The sequence below is a fragment of the Antedon mediterranea genome, chromosome 5 (genome assembly GCF_964355755.1).
Source record: "Antedon mediterranea chromosome 5, ecAntMedi1.1, whole genome shotgun sequence".
NCBI lineage: Eukaryota > Metazoa > Echinodermata > Crinoidea > Comatulida > Antedonidae > Antedon > Antedon mediterranea.
The window spans coordinates 20,262,601-20,279,869 of NC_092674.1; the positions used below are offsets into that span (position 1 = coordinate 20,262,601).

Genomic DNA, 17,269 nt, shown 5'->3' on the forward strand with positions numbered 1-17,269 from the left:
TTTCAGTCAGTAAACCAAGGGACAAGGCTGTAAGAGGGTGTACAGTGCAGGGCTCGTAAAGTAACAGAGAATAAAATAAACATTTATTTGGACAAATTGCTTGTTTAACTGTATTAATATGGATATGACAACTAAACCAATGGATCATGTTAAACGACCGATGAACGCGTTCATGGTTTGGTCCAGAGGACAACGACGTAAAATGGCACAGGAAAACCCTAAAATGCATAATTCTGAAATTAGTAAACGACTTGGAGCCGATTGGAAATTACTTACCGAGGAACAAAAGCGACCATTTATTGACGAAGCTAAACGACTTAGAGCCCTGCACATGAAAGAGCATCCTGATTATAAATACAGACCAAGACGGAAGCCTAAATCTTTATTGAAAAAAGACAGGTATGCGTTTCCGATTCCGTGTTTACCAACTTCTAATGCATTAGCCGTTAGCACTAGTGCAGCCGATATATTTACGTCCTCCGAGAAAGCCAGAGCATTTCTGCCGAGTTCTCCCCATGCTTACTCTATGTTAGAAGCAAGTGCCAAATTGGAGGCTGCCCACCATGCATACCGGGCGACGGAACTAAGCAGTTTAGGATACCCGCCATCAGCTATGTACCCATCATTACATAGTGCGTTCGGAAAGTTACCACCCTCACCCGTTGGTCATCCAGCCGCAATTTCCCCATCACATCAACAGTACTTGTTTCCATACCCAGGAAGTTGGCCTTCTCACCACCACCATCAAGATGTACAACGTCCTGTAGCGTACGTATTAGTCAAGCCAGATATTGAACCATATCCAACACATGCATCTATAAGGCCAGCCCTACCTTTGTCCAGAGCAACGGCAATATAACATTGTTTTATTTCTCGCAAAGTGCAAAATAGACTTTATGACGATTCAACATGTTCAACTGGACACTTTACAGAAGGTGCATTGAATGTTGAAGACTTTATTACTATTCTTGTAAATAACGGTGATCTTGTCAAGATTGTACAGAGTAATTAACTATATATATAATGTTCAAAGAAATCTCTGAAATTAACAAAAGTTGTAGTTCGAAATACAACTTTTATTAGTTTTTCATAGTTTATTATTAAGAAGGTTTTGTAAATTAGTACTGTATTGTTGTATAAGAGTTAAACTTTCTTCTTGCTGTTTACATGTTTGTTATTACCCCACCTGCTTTCCTCTCAGGTTAGTTCGTGAAGAATACTATACTTCGCATAGAGTCTATAGCTTTTCTGAAACGGTAGAAAGTAATTTTGTTAAGGGTGCTAAATTAACTGAATATCCAACTGTCTATTATAGGTGATTTTGAAACAAAAACATTCCTTATGTTGTCTAAATAATTAGTAATTCAATATGCCTACATAACGGCTCTGCTGTTTTAATTATTAGTGACAGTACGGTATACAAAAAGCTACTTTTGAATTGTACTACTATAGTTATAACTTTTGTAGGCCCACAATGCTAATGTATTTACTTGGATAATAATTACGCCACTCCTTTTCATCGAAACCACATTTTTGTTCCGGCGGTCCGACGGTTCCTAGCATGACTCCAAACAAACATATAACCACCATATTTGAGGCGAATGAACTTCAGTCTGCCTAGCTAAAATAGCCAAAAGCTAAAACTATAAATGTAAGTGCTTTTTGCAAGGTCGAGAAACATGTTTTTGTTGAAATTCTCACTTGATTTGTCTAAAGTCGCACGCACAAACAGTTTGATATTCAGAACGCTTTAAATTGTTACTTTAGATTTGACATGTTGATAACTCAATTTTCATAAATATTTGTTTATTACATAATATTTTGTTACTACAATATTAAGTTGATGGTCTCCTTTCACATATCTTAGACAACATTCCATATTAATTATTATTGCTAATTAATAAGTTATGTATGATTTTCTATTTTCGTTGACAATCTTTTGAATTATGTTTATAATTTTTTCAAAAGAGCGTTTTGTATCAACAATTATTATATTATTGTTGTATCAAAGCTTAGAATTATTTACAGTATTTTATGTTTGTTTTGTTACTGTTGAAACAATGGATCTTTATCAAGCATTTGTTTGTATCATATAGATTAATTTATATCGACAATCTCGGAAGATAATTATTTTCTTTGAGCCTCAAATTATCCCTTGATTGAATTAGAAATTTAGCATATTTTAAATTTATTTTATAAGCGTTTGAAAGATGGGTTTTAATTGACGCAATTTGACGATTCACATTTAAGTTTTTTTTTTTGTGGATGATGCATATATTTTTGTGAAACATCACATTCCGAAGACTCATTAAAAGTCAAGAAAAAGTTTCTTATGGTAGAATTATGACGATTTGTGACTCATTTGAATAATAGATAGTATTGTAATTGTAGCCACAAATAACGAATGAGTTGTACATACCACTCAAAATCATTTAGATTTATTGAAATACGGATGCTGCAATGAAATTAAACAAAAGCAATATTCTAATTGATCCGTTACCATAGCTTTGACCGGCTTCAAATTGAAGCTTAACGTATTCTATAGATTACACTTTACAGTTGAATATGCTTTAAGTGACAGGTATTGTCGTGATTGTCTGTTTTAAAGACTCTCACAAACAACAAACTTATCTTCAAGTTGTTTCGTTAAGGTTGTTTTTACACGATTTGTGTCAAATCCGACACGCGATTAAGATGGGATATTATTTACGAACACTACTGAAAATTTAGAAATCAATTTGATCTATACGAATGTGAATGACAGTAACATTTTTTATCTAAAATAAATAAATGAATAATAGTATTCAGTGATGTATTGTATTAGTGTATGATTATAAGAGATTTTGATAAATCATAAAACTATACTTCATTTATTGTAGGCAATGTATAATCATTATTTCGTTCAATTATCCATCCATTTCATTTTTAGAAATATTGTTAATGTTTATATAGTTCCTACAACTTAGCACGAAATCTATATTCATAGAAAATAAAATTGTTCCTTTAAACAACTGTGCTTATGTCCCATGAATAATATTACTATTATATTGAATGTTTATATACAGTACACAGTTTTCTACAACTTATGTATCTGGAATATAATTAGACCTATTGGTTTACGCCAACATACAATGTTCTGTTATTATTTGAGAGGTGATGTTTATATAGGCCTACTACGGTGTATTTTTGCAAGTGAAGAATAAAAAGTAATGTAAACGAATTGCAATTAATAGTTGTGTGTCTTTATTGACTTTATAACGTATCGAATCGAATGCAATACTGTATCTTGAATTTCTCAAAACAACCAGGGATTCAGAAGAGTAAACAAACTTATAGTGTCGTTTTATAACTTTTCATAAAAATCACATTTTATTTAATTTTCTATTAAAGTACATCCAATATCTACATCACATAGGCCTAACATGTACCCCAGTTCAAGTGTCAGAAAATAACATACCTGTAAAAAAACTACAGTTTACAAGAAAATTTGTATTTGTATACAACCACGTGACATCGCCGTTAAAATAAATCTATATCGTTATGGGAAAATTATTTTCTGATAATAGAAAATTACAATTGCGCTAATTTTTGTATGGGATTACTGTGTCAACGTCGTTTTTATTTTTAAGGTTGAACAGCTGAATACATCGTGAAACTGCGAGTGCAAACTGTTAGCCTATAAGAAACAAGAACTTGAATAAGTGTAGATCCCAAGTTCGTTCTCCATGGTTTATAAGACTGATTCCTTATTAGGGAATTTTAAACAGATTCGACATTGTATGAAGCAATGAATGATTGGTTTGTGTTCCGTAAACTTGAAAGCATTGTTACTATTGTTATAAGCTCAATAAATACAATACACACTTAACTGAAGTATAAAACGTAAGAACGACAACATAATAACATGTATGGTATTACGTGGCAAAAGAGAAATTGTTCAACTAAAAAACAAACCCTTATTAATTAATGCCATACAATAGTTCTATTCATGCAGATTCCGTGGTAAACCGCAAACATTTTTTATTCAATTGTTGTACTTGGCAGGCAAATCGTCAAACAATACAATTAATACAAATCTAGTATATGTTCGTTCCATACAAATTACAAACTGTTGATTTAGGGTTGAAATGAGAGAGCTAACAATTCAATCTCATCTAAATCACAAAGAAGAATAAAACAGTCAAAAAGCCTTGCCTTGAATCAAGGTAAACATTGTCAGACAATGCCTATTAAAGGACGTGTTGTCAGAGTATACCATCTCTATTATTTTCTATTGTTATTTCGTTTAATATGAACACAGCCGGAGAAGGTCTAATATTGTTATTTAGTGATTGAGATGGTATTATGGACAATGAACCTGTATGCAATTCGATAGTTTTGTGAGCAATAGTAATAATAATTGACAACTCTACACTTTACATTTGTCCAATAATATTCATATTGAAATGAAAACGACTTATTAGTTATAAATAACTAAGACAAGTAGGAATATTATATTATAATAAGAAATTAATAATGTAGGCCTAAAGATTATAAAAAATGTTCTATCTTTATTAATTATATAATAACGTACTTTTCGTAATTTTTATAATTTTAATATGACCAATGAATGCAACCATTCAATAGAGTGATGATTGAGGAATAATGTTAGATAAACCGGGCTATATTTGTGCCAACATTCTTATTGTACTGATATAGACAACCAATGTAATGACGGTGGTGATGCTTTTACATCTCCATCTGGATGGCGAACATGGAAGAGGCGTATCCTCGGACTGCCAGCCCCTCCCCTCCTAAATACAATAACAAAAAACAACCCTTCCGACCTCTCCGAATAATCTTACACTCATATATATTGAATAATAAATATATATTGAATACTAAAAGATTTATGAATTAATTATTAATATTATAATATAATTATTTATTTTATTTCTGTCTTTGATAAAAAACGTAATTGAATTTGATAAACTTGAGTGAAGATCCGACGGTAAAGCAGGATGACGAAAGCCTCCATGATAAACCAACGGACCTATAATGTATAGACCCATGATTAAATATAAATAAACTATACAGAAAACAACCAAATAAACAAACAGATGTTATATTAACAATGATAACAATAAATAATAAATGTTTATCACAATAACAATGGTTAAAAGGCGAACAACCGGGAAATATCTTTAATTAATGATAAGATAACAAGTACAAGAACAATCAATAATGGACCCATGGACCGACAAAGTTGTTAATTTAGTTTCAGGATAATTTTTTATTGAAATACACCCTGTTGTAAAACTTCCCACTGTCCATACTCTCTAATACCGATTTTTCCGATCGTTTCAGCTATATATCACAATACACATTGTTTTAAGGTTCTGTCCTTACTAACGTCGTCATTAATGTATTATAACATCCACACCAATTGCATGAGATCGAAAGGTTGAATAATGACGAACCGCGATCTCGTTATTGTTTTTATTGTGATTTTTTACTATACTATAGGAGGATTGTAGAAAGTTATACAAAACTGTGATTATAATATTACTAATATATTATAAAGCTACACTGGTTTATAGATACACATAATGCAAAATGCGGAACATGTACCGTTATGTTGTGTACTAGGCCTAATATGTAATACTCTTGCTTATTTTTATATAAATTGGGTTTGACACTGTTTACTTGGGCTCAATGAATGTGCGATCATTGTACTTCACAAATCGTGTTTGAAAATCGCACATTTCGTGACCAGACTTTAGGCGTGTGTTGCTCAGGCCATGTACAATTTCATTATATTGCAGTAAATGTGAAATGTGAACATAAACGAGTGAAAAACACGGTAATTATAACTAACGAATGCATTGCTATCACACTCCAGTAACACGATCTACAAATTAGTAAAGTCTCTGTATCTATGTTTATGTCACTCTAGTTCTCAAAATGTTTTGTTGTATGTTTATATACGATGTATTTCTAGAGTGATCTACATCAAATATTTTGTGTTTTTTTATTACAAAGTCTGTCCAACAAGGGGTGTGGGTTTAGTAACTCCGTGAAGCTCGTCAACAACATTATAATAATCAAAGAATGGACATACAATATAAGAACATTAAACAACTATTAGTTGTGGGCCAACCATTGCTGAAGAGAAATTAAGCCAGACTTAGATTAGCCCATATGCCCATTATTAATTTTGAACATTCTCCGTTCTTAGGCCTACATCTAATTCTTAGGGTAGCTGAGAGGAAAAGAGGGTGGGATCGGGTGGAGTAGAAGAAGGATAATGTTTACAGGCCCCGGTATAGGTGCATATTTGTACTACTTCAAAACAAGAAGGAATGCGTAAAAGGAGTAATTTCGAGGGGATAAATTACAGTTAAAACGAAAAGAACAAGAAGAAGAAAACAAAAAAACAAAACACAAACTCACACTGTATAACAAACAAACAATAAGTTTAGGTGTGTGTTATAAGAAAAGTAACTCGGAAATAATGAAATAACTTTTAAAAACCTCGAAATATTTATGTAATTATTATATGTTCTTCCAATAGAATGGTTAGAGTTAGAAAAATAGATAGATTGATCATCAGGAAACTGAATGTTCTACGTTTTTTTAGTAGTTTTTTAATTAGGATAAAAAAGCATTTATAACCATCTATTTAAAACAAACATGTTAAAATCAAGAAAAATGTAAGATTAGATGAAAGTTATTACTATAACAAATATAAGGTGAGTTAGGGTAATTCGAAACCAGGAAATACATAGGCCTACATCTATTAATAGGCCTACATCTATATTAATAGGCCTAAAACAAAAACCCAAAACAAACAAACCGAAAGTTAGGCATAACAGAAGTTTATATATTTTAGAGACGTTTATGGACTCGACCATATTAGAATTACCTAACGGTGAATGACCCTAACACCATATTTTCTGGCGATATGATATATAAATAATATTGATATATAATAAATCTCGCTTTTAGTATATTTTCCTTACTTTAGTCACTGTCTCGCTCTTACGTTTATTTTCATCTAAATTGACTCAAAAGGATTATCGTAAACCCTTGGTAAGAACGAGTGATATATTGAGAGTTCTGTAAAATCCAAAACAATAAGAAAATTAAAACAAAACATTTGTTTATTAAGACCACTGTATTTGCTTAAGATTTGAAAAAAATACACACACCTTCATTCTTCTAATCTTAAGAATCGATGCGTCGAGTTCACTGAAGTTCAATTGATTTTGAAGAATAGTTTATTACAGAAAAAAGTTAATTGTTAACGATCTGCAGTACCTCATGTAGAAAGACTTAACATTCCAAAAAGCTATTCATAACTAAATATTATATTATGGAATATATCCATGAATGAAGCCAAACAAGCGATATTGCCGGTTTGAAAGTTGCAACTCTTGTTTCAAGTTTTATTTTCCTTTTTATTCAGAATCAAGCGAACGGAAAATAATGACCGTTACATTGTTCTACACAAAACACAACTATTTTCACACGTTAAATTGCACGGTTGATAATGTACTTTTCTATTTAGTTAATTACTGGCTGTTAAGCTCTTTTTCTATCGGGGCTTTGCAGCGGAAACAGCTCGAAGAAAAGCAAAAGAAAAGCATTATTAGGTTGTTGTTAAAACGAACAAATATATCGCCCATTCATAAACAAGTAGTTCGGATAGTGTATTGAAAAGGCTTGTTAGAAGCCATTGAAGCAAGTGAAGGGGTTTTGTCAACTTGTATGCGAAGAATAATTCGCAATTTTTAAGCTAACAATATTGATCCTTTATTTAGATGAAAGAGCCTGATTTCATTAGGGATTCGGACAATACCTCTTTATCCAAACACCAAGGGGCTTTAACAAACAATCATTGCTTCCCACTATAGTTTTCGAAAAAGGATGTGAAAATCATACATACATCACTAATCGATCCACATTATACATGGGTTTCTTTCGTGTCTGTCATTAAAATTGAATAAATATATTTTATAAACCGAATTTAAAAACAGAACCACCATTAACATTGAAATCAGACCAACTATGAAATAGTAGCCATAGTCAGATCATGGATGATTAAAATACTTCAATATGCTCTTAAAGAGCGGACTTGAGCCTAACTACATTTGCACTCGTCAGCATGTTGTCGAAACCAAGATATGCACTGTATCAAGTAATTATGACACAACATGCTGAGCCATTTCTTTTTACTCCAAGATATCCCTATCGTTAATTATTATTCATTATTATGAGGGTATTGAAAGAGCATCTTATTAGAAAGTATAATAACCAAGGTTATTATACTTAACCAACATTAAAACTAAGAATTTATATATATATATAATATAATAATAACTCCTACAATTATACCCATTGTTGTACAGGAGAGTATTTTTTATAATTATTACTCAACATTTCGGTGTTAGCGAAGCGAAAAAAAGCCAAAAAGTCTATATAAATATTTCTAGAGTACGGAAGTTAATAATAAAGTAAGAATTTGTAACTGCTCAACCAACGTAAAATTAACTTAATTATTGTGTAAGTCTAGGGATTCCGATAGGTCTTATTATTAATTTTTTAGTTTAAATAATAGTCAATAAAATCAATACAATATTTATATATTTACTGACAACATTCATAGTTTGATGTTTTACTCAGTTTTGGGGGACAATACAACTTTAATAAATACTAACATCTGAAACATAAGTAGAGGGCGACATACATGCATTTGTCAATGTCAAGCTTGCTTTTTAGGTTCTGCTTTAACATTGTTGCACTATGATATTACAGATCCGATAACAATACAAACATTGGGAGGATATACATGACATGTACCAAGCAGGACGATATAGTATACCTAATGAGGCCAACATTATTAAAGGTGAATACAGGTGAAATTAGGACGACATGCATGACATGTACCAAGCAGGACGGTATGGTATACCTATGACTATGAGCCGCGGACAAGACAGGTGAATACAGGTGACGTGGAATTGGAAGGACATGCATGGCATGTACCAAGCAGGACGGTAAAGCATATCTATGACTTGAGCCGCGGACAAGACAGGTGAATACAGGTGACGTGGAATTGGGAGGACATTCATGGCATGTACCAAGCAGGACGGTAAAGTATATCTATGACTTGAGCCGGCCGCGGACAAGACAGGTGAATACAGGTGACGTTGAATTGGGAGGACATTCATGGCATGTACCAAGCAGGACGGTAAAGTATATCTATGACTTGAGCCGGCCGCGGACAAGACAGGTGAATACAGGTGACGTTGAATTGGGAGGACATTCATGGCATGTACCAAGGAGGACGGTATAGTATATCTATGACTTGAGACGCGGACAAGACAGGTGAATGCAGGTGACGTGGAATTGGGAGGACATGCATGACATGTACCAAGGAGGACGGTATTGCGTACCTATGAACCACAGACAAGACAGGTGAATACAGGTGACGTGGAATTGGGAGGACATGCATGGCATGTACCAAACAGGACGGTATTGTGTACCTATGAACCACAGACAAGACAGGTGAATACAGGTGACGTGGAATTGGGAGGACATGCATGACATGTACCAAACAGGACGGTATTGTGTACCTATGAACCACAGACAAGACAGGTGAATACAGGTGACGTAGAATTGGGAGGACATGCATGACATGTATCAAACAGGACGGTATTGTGTACCTATGAGTCCAACAAGATTACAGGTGAAATCTGGAGAACATACATGACACCACTACGCCGGATTCCCAGAAACACCCATCCCCTTTTTTGATAATTAGTTATCTCCGCACCTTGGCGGATAACTCCTTGTAACTGTACGATCTCTTTTTAAATTTGTTTTATTATTCCTTTCTGTAATTTTATTGTCTCGCGTATCTCTAAAACGTGTTGACACAGAACATTTATTAACTTTCTCAACATATCGACATTTTTTACGTGCTACCTTTAAGTTCTTACCTGAAGTTGTGCATCTCATTTTTAATTACGTCAGAGTTGCGCAACGTGATTTACGCGCGATTTTACGTATTTCAATGATTGATTTATTATAGATTTAAAACCAAAAGTCATTTTTTATTGATTTTTTTTTATTGATCAGTAAAATTCATTGGGTTTGTCACGAAACCTAAGATCACGAAAGCTAAGACCCCCTAAGACCTAATATCACGAAACCTAAGACCCAAGATTACCAATAGTTCTCATTCGCACATGAAACCAACACAATGGAGTAAATATATATCAACAAACAAACCGTCCAGTTTGTTGTGAAACAAAGGTATATATTTACTCAACGGGCGAAAATATTTTTAGTTTATTTCTGTTTGTGATAAGTATTTAATAACATTTATGGTAAAAAGCATTAATAAATGAAACTTATACTATGTTTAAAATTGTGTATAGATAAACAATTATTGTTTTTAAGCTGTCGTATATCTTAGAATTTGTAATCTTAGGTCTTGGGTCTTAGGTTTCGTGATCTTAGGTCTTAGGGGGTCTTAGCTTTCGTGATCTTAGGTTTCGTGAAACCCAATTCATTGTAACAAAAATAAAATACAGAACATTTTCTAACACTATATTTTAATTACATTTGCAAGTTTTAGGTAGCGTCCGTAATCTGAAGTTAAAAGAGCAAGTCCACTGTTATTTACGAATTTGAAAGTATTGCTAAAACATAGGCCTATTGAAAAGAATTTTGAAAATGATGGTATATTCTCTTTATTATATTTAATAATGTTAGAGAACTTGGGTAAATTTAAATAGTGAAGGAGAGCTGTGTTTCTGCAAAATGTGGGTAAACCCAATGCTGCTTTAATAGTTTACTTTGTGTTTTTTATAAGTCAAGAATATCCTTCTTTCTCAGATTTTCAAATTGTAGGCCATACGTTACAATTGGTATCAGAACTGTTAACGAACCGTATTTCTACCTATGAGCCGGACTGATTACATGTGAATTTGGGAGGACATAGATCCCTCCTACTGTATATATTGTAATATTGAAGAAAAATATTTAAAAATATAGTTTAAAACATTCCCAGTAATTTCATGTTATTTTGATATCTCATTACTCACAATTCTTCTGTGATTGTTTTCAAATGTAGTTTAAAACATTACCAGTTAAATCCTGGTCATTATAGTACAGTCACATAATGTAAGGAAAACTAGCTCCAGCTCGATATTTGTGCCAAAATAGATTTTATTGGCTAACTTTGTTATTCTTGAGTTGCTGAATTAAAAAAAGTTAGGTGCCATTTTTTTTCGACCACTCATTCAGCCGCCATTCCACACTGAACTTTGTCATCTATGGTATCACCGGAAAGAGAATGTGATACTGATCATTTTATCCCATTACATTCATATCAAAAAATGCATAGTTACATAGTTATTTAACAATAAAACAAGTCACGTGACCAGTAAAGGTCAAAAGGTCAACATTTTAATTTTCTCAAATACTTTACTGCTTGGTATCGTAGGATAGCTTTTCACGCTGCTGCTCTAGCCCGCTACGTCACAAGAGATAAATCATTTATTAGATGAAAGCAAGCAGCAGTCTTAGTACTAGACACTGACATTTTTGCGAAAAAGGATTCTCGACTATAATTTATAGGTACAAGCTGCTAGACCCAAAAAACGTGTGGGAAAAGAGTCTAACGATTGAAAGACAAATCCCAAAGCATTTCTGGTATTTATGAGTCCCATGATATTATATAATACTGTAATTGAATCATTGAATTATTATCAAAACAGTCCATGAAAGTTTTTGTTTGTAATAGGATACTTAACACTTGAAGTATCTAGGCGTGATGAAGTGACCCCCAGACTTGACCTTAGCAATAAAATAAACTAAATTGAGTCAGTGTTTCATATCAAAGTTATTCACTTCTGTAACAAAATTTACATATAACAAGGCCAACAGCCATTAAGTCACGTGCTACAATGCATAGTGATACCGGACCGACAGACAGACCGACAGACCGACAGACAGACCGACCGACCGACATAGTGAACTATACTGACCGAAATTACTGAACATGTTTAAAAATGTTGAAATGTTTAAAAACATTTATATTTTTTTAATTTACACGTGCGTAGCCTGTCACCTTTGACGTGCTCGTATAACGTAATTTCGAGTTGAAAAGTAAGTCAAGAAAACAGAAATCGGGCAAAAAGAGTGCGCAATAACATTTAACGCGCAGTGCGCGCGCAAAAATATGCGCACTCATGGCAATTTTGTAAACGCTTAAAATTGCCTGAAACCTACTCTTATTTCATCGAAAATAAATTTTGAAAATGTTAAGCGCGCGTACGCATGCGTTACATGCGCTACGCACGTAATTGTATTGCCATATGATGATTTATGCCCTGAAGTTTATGAGTACCAAATTTTATTTAATTGTGATTGTGATGGTTGTGAAGATATGATTACAAACGTGATTTCGTTAAATCGTGCGTAGACCGCGTAATTTTTTATTGCGCACCGTGAAAACATAACCACATTGATTCCTGGCCATAAGGAATATACTGTGAAAAATTGACCTAGCTAGATTAAACTGATATCAAGATAAGGTCAGAAAGCGATAAAACGCATAGTGATACCGGACCGACAGACAGACCGACAGACAGACAGACCGACCAACCGACCGACATAGTGAACTATAGAGTCGCTTCCACGCGACTAAAAAGAGAAAAGAAACGTTTAATTATAACTCAAAAATCATTGTCTGACAGAGACAATTCAAGTATTTATGGCTTTAAATTACATTTTTTCAGGTAAAATAACTATTATGTGACAATAAAAATGACACATTAAAAAACAAATTTGAAATAAAAAATATACAATATATCTTTAAAACTGTTACGTCAATAAGCGAGCAGCGTTTTTTGTAAGAAATATTTCTTGTTTATTTTACTAATATCTATTCGATTTTCCTTTGTTTATTGTCATTTCCAATTATGTAAATAAATTGTTTTTAAATGTACAATGAGAAAGGTCTTCTTCGTATTAAGATAAATACGGACTCTACAGCTCACTATGTAGGTCGGTTTGTCGGTTGGTCGGTCGGTAAACACTAACTTGTATATGACCTTATCTTGATATCAGTATAATCTAGCTAAGTCAATTTTTCACAGTATATTCCTTATGGCCAGGAATCGATGTGGTTATGTTTTCACGGTGCGCAATAAAAAATTACGCGGGCTACGCACGATTTAACGAAATCACGTGTGTAATCATATATCTTCACAAGCATGAATCACAATTAAATAAAATTTGGTACTAATAAATTTCAGGGCATAAATCATCAATTACGTGCGTAGCGCATGTAACGCATGCGTACACGCGCTTAAAATTTTCCAAATTGTCAAAATTTATTTTCGATGAAATAAGAGTACGTTTCAGGCAATCTCAGGAATAACAAAATTAGCTAAAAAAATCTATTTTGGCACAAATATCGAGCTGGAAGACATAATAACCCGTACTATGATAGTTCATTACTCCCCTGATATCCCATATGTATGAATGCGTGAAATAACAGAAATCTGTAGGCCTATATAAACAAACGTCCTAAGTGGGGAAAAAGTTGGAAAAACATTTAGACCTCATTTTGGTCGCTATATTGGATCCAATCCAAAACAATGTTTATTTTTTTTTTAAATTTAAATTATTTAATTTTGATACACCCTAATTTATGGATTCGTGCAATAATACCAATTTGTAAAACGTACTTGCAAACTCTCTTATAAGTATAGATAGGCCTAAGTTTTGTGCGGATTTCCTGTTCTCGATCGAAAACAAAGAGACCCAATATAGACCTATATAACCTAATAATATACAGTTTTGTTGGGTTCTCTTCTTTTAATAATTAGATCCCCTATGCTATATAATAGTGAATTTTAGTGTACGAGATTTCTCGATACAGAAAGAACTGAAACTCTCAAGAATTATAAAGTGTACAAGCGTCGCTTGAATAATTAATTTCCGCCGGCAGAGAGCGAAGGCCATAATCCTAGCCAAGCTCGTCTTAGGCACATGTTTTGTTACAAACAATGACCTTTCGGATGTGACAAGCAATGCGTGAAGGGAGGTCAAATTACCTCATGAATATTCATAAAGTTTGTTGATTGTTTTTAAATAATATTTTGTAAATTTTAATAATACAGTAACAATACAAATGAATTTGATTTTGTTTACTATTATAAAGTCATTTTCAGTTATATTTCGTATACATTTTTAAATATCCAAAATAAAATGGTAAGTAAACTTCAAAATCTAAGACTATTTTCACACTTACTTGTGTAGATTGAAATTGTTAGTTACACAGCCATCGCTGAGAAACAAATGACATACTTACCTGGCACAGGAGTGACTTTGATCAAGAAGGAAGTCCTCCCAAGAAGAGGCCTCAGCATAGCACCCACGTCTGAGGTTGAAACTTGCGATTCCCCCAAATGTGGGGAACTCGGGTGTAAAATTTATGGTAGCGGGGGACTGCGTTCGCGCTAACCCCCAATAATAAAAATAAAGTTAGATTGTTTAGTATATAATATATAGCATGGACCTCTAAGTTATCGAGCGGGGTTGGTGAAATCTGTCGAGGGCGCTGTTGTTTGTCCATTATAGGTGACTTTCATAATTGGCTGTCCAAAATAGGTGACTTTGTGTCCACAATAGGCGAGTTTATGAGTAGTGCGTGTTACAACCGTTAATGTAGAAAACGCCAGCTAATGTCGAAACAACCGTTAATGTAGAACAACCAACCGCTTATGTAGTAAAACCTCCAGCTTATGTAGAAACACCAACAGCTTATGTAGTAAATAAAAATCAACACCAGCTAATGTAGAAACAGTCAACAGCTTATGTAGTAACGAAAATTGCCTCCCAGCTTATGTAGTTACTATCGCCAGCTAATGTAGAAAATGTTATATATTTTACAAAAATGTCTCATTCATGTGCAAATGCATCGATCTTTACTTAGCTATCAGTCTTTCCACCTCTCGTAAGCAACCAACTTTCTAAAACGACCACACATCGTAAGCAACCATCTCTGTTAAGGGACAGCTTCTCATAATCGACCACGTCTCGTAAGGGATCACCTCCTCTCATAAGGGACCACTTCTCATAATCGACCACCTTTCGTAAACGACCACCTTTCTTAAGGACCACACCTCGCTTCTCATAATCGTCAGTGACGACTCTTTTAAAGGACCACCTCTCTTAACGACCCCACCTCTCGTAAGTGACGACCTATTTTAAAGAACCACCACCTCTATTAAGGGACTGCTTCTCATAATCGACCATCTCCCATCACAATGACCTCTCGAAAGTGACCACCTCTATTGAACGACCACTGTCTCTGTTAAGGGACCGCTTCTCATCATTGAAGATTTAATAGAGATAAAGAGGTCGTGGTCCCTTAAAAGAAGTGGTCACTTACGAGAGGTGTGGTCGTTAAAAGAGGTGGTCGCTTACGAGAGGTGGTCGATTATGAAAAGCGGTTCCTTATGAGAGGCGGTGATCACTTACGAGAGGTGGTCGATTATAAGAAGCGGTCCCTTAATAGAAACGGTGGACGTCCAATAGAGGTGGTCACTTACCAGAGGTCGTTGTGACGGGAGATAGTCGATTATGAGAAGCGGTCCGTTAATAGGGAGAAAGGTCGTGGTCCCTTAACAGAGGTGGTCATTTACGAGAGGTGTGGTCGCTTACGAAAGGTGGTCGATTATGAGAAGCGGTCCCTTATGAGAGGAGGTGATCCCTTACGAGACGTGGTCGATTATGAGAAGCGGTCCCTTAACAGAGATGGTAGCTTATTACGATGTGTGGTCATTTTAGAAAGTTGGTTGCTTACGAGAGGTGGAAAGACTGATAGCTAAGTAAAGATCGATGCATTTGCACATGAATTAGACCAGGCCCGTAGCCAGAATGCATCAGAGGGGGGTTTTCTTGACACCAAGTATTTTGCGAGCGCAGCGAGCAACTGTAGGCTGGGGGCCAGGGGGCCGCCAAGGGCCCCCGGTCGCGATTTTTTTTTTCGTACATAAGTTGGGGACCCCATCATGAAACGTCACAAAATAAACATGAATAATTCATCAGTTAAATTTTCTTGTTCCGTGTGCACCCAAGCGTATAGCAACAAGAAGTGATTACACAAGTGCGGTACGATTCTAGGCCTATCTCCGCTGATTTCATAATAGAATAGCGGAGTTTTGTGTGGATTGTCGAAATAATCAGCCTTTAGTTTATGGTGTTTTTAATATAGTTTATTACTAAAGAATTACGTGTTAAAATTATAGTTTCTATTGATACTATTAGGCCTAATTACTAGTCTCTAAACCCCTGTATATTCTAGTAGTAGTAGCTGTGTGGGTGTGTGTGACTTGTGTCTTTGGGCTATGTCCAATTACTACTTAGTTTAATGTTTTGCCTAGCTGTCGATTAGCCTCGACACATTTTGCATAGTGGACGTGTGTGTGAAGAAGAGTGCGCGAAGGCAATCACGTGAATTGACCTAGAATCCTAGGCCTATTATTGTAGAAAGAATCGTATCGCAGTTGTTGTTCCGTGTGCACCCAAGCGTTCTTGGACATAGCCCAAAGAAAGCTTAGACCCACAAGAATAAAGAATGTGTATAATTTGTGTACTGTATTTTTTTAATTCTGCTATCAATTATCAAACAATATGCAATGTACTCAAAGGAACTTTAAAAATGCGCGTATATGAACACATGAGATGGGAAGATTAGACCCACGAGAATAAAAAATGTATTTTTGTGTAATGTTTATTGTTTAATTTTGCTGACTTATTACTCGGACTGTGTCATACCTAACTAACACACACGTCACACACACCAACACAGCTACTACTAGAATAGACATGGGTTTAGAGACTAGTAATTAGGCCTAATAGTATCATTAGAAACTATAATTTTAACACGTAATTCTTTAGTAATAAATTATATTAAAAACACCATAAACTAAAGGCTGATTATTTCGACAATCCACACAAAACGCCGCTATTCTATTATGAAATAATCGCACGCGGCAACCACAGCGGAGATAGGCCTAGATAGAATCGTACCGCACTTGTGTAAACTGTAATCACTTCGCTATACGCTTGGGTGCACACGGAACAAGAAAATTTAACTGATGAATTATTCATGTTTATTTTGTGACGTTTCATGAGGGGGTCCCCAACTTATGTACGAAAAAAAAAATCTCCCCCCGGTCGGGGTCCAGGGGGCGAAGGCCCCTGG

The 17,269-nt window shown here is 34.6% G+C and overlaps 1 protein-coding gene and 1 non-coding gene across 2 annotated transcripts; both read left to right on the plus strand.

Moving 5' to 3' along the window:
* Positions 1 to 5: 5 nt before the first annotated feature.
* Positions 6 to 3,240, plus strand: LOC140049345 (transcription factor Sox-14-like). Its single transcript, XM_072094217.1, has one exon. It carries the CDS (start codon positions 119 to 121, stop codon positions 857 to 859), a length of 741 nt encoding a protein of 246 aa, XP_071950318.1. The 5' UTR covers positions 6 to 118; the 3' UTR covers positions 860 to 3,240.
* Positions 3,241 to 14,360: 11,120 nt separating this feature from the next.
* LOC140050551 (U1 spliceosomal RNA) lies at positions 14,361 to 14,526 on the plus strand. Its single transcript, XR_011845405.1, has one exon. It is a non-coding gene; the product is annotated as a U1 spliceosomal RNA (small nuclear RNA).
* The last annotated feature ends 2,743 nt before the right edge of the window (positions 14,527 to 17,269 follow it).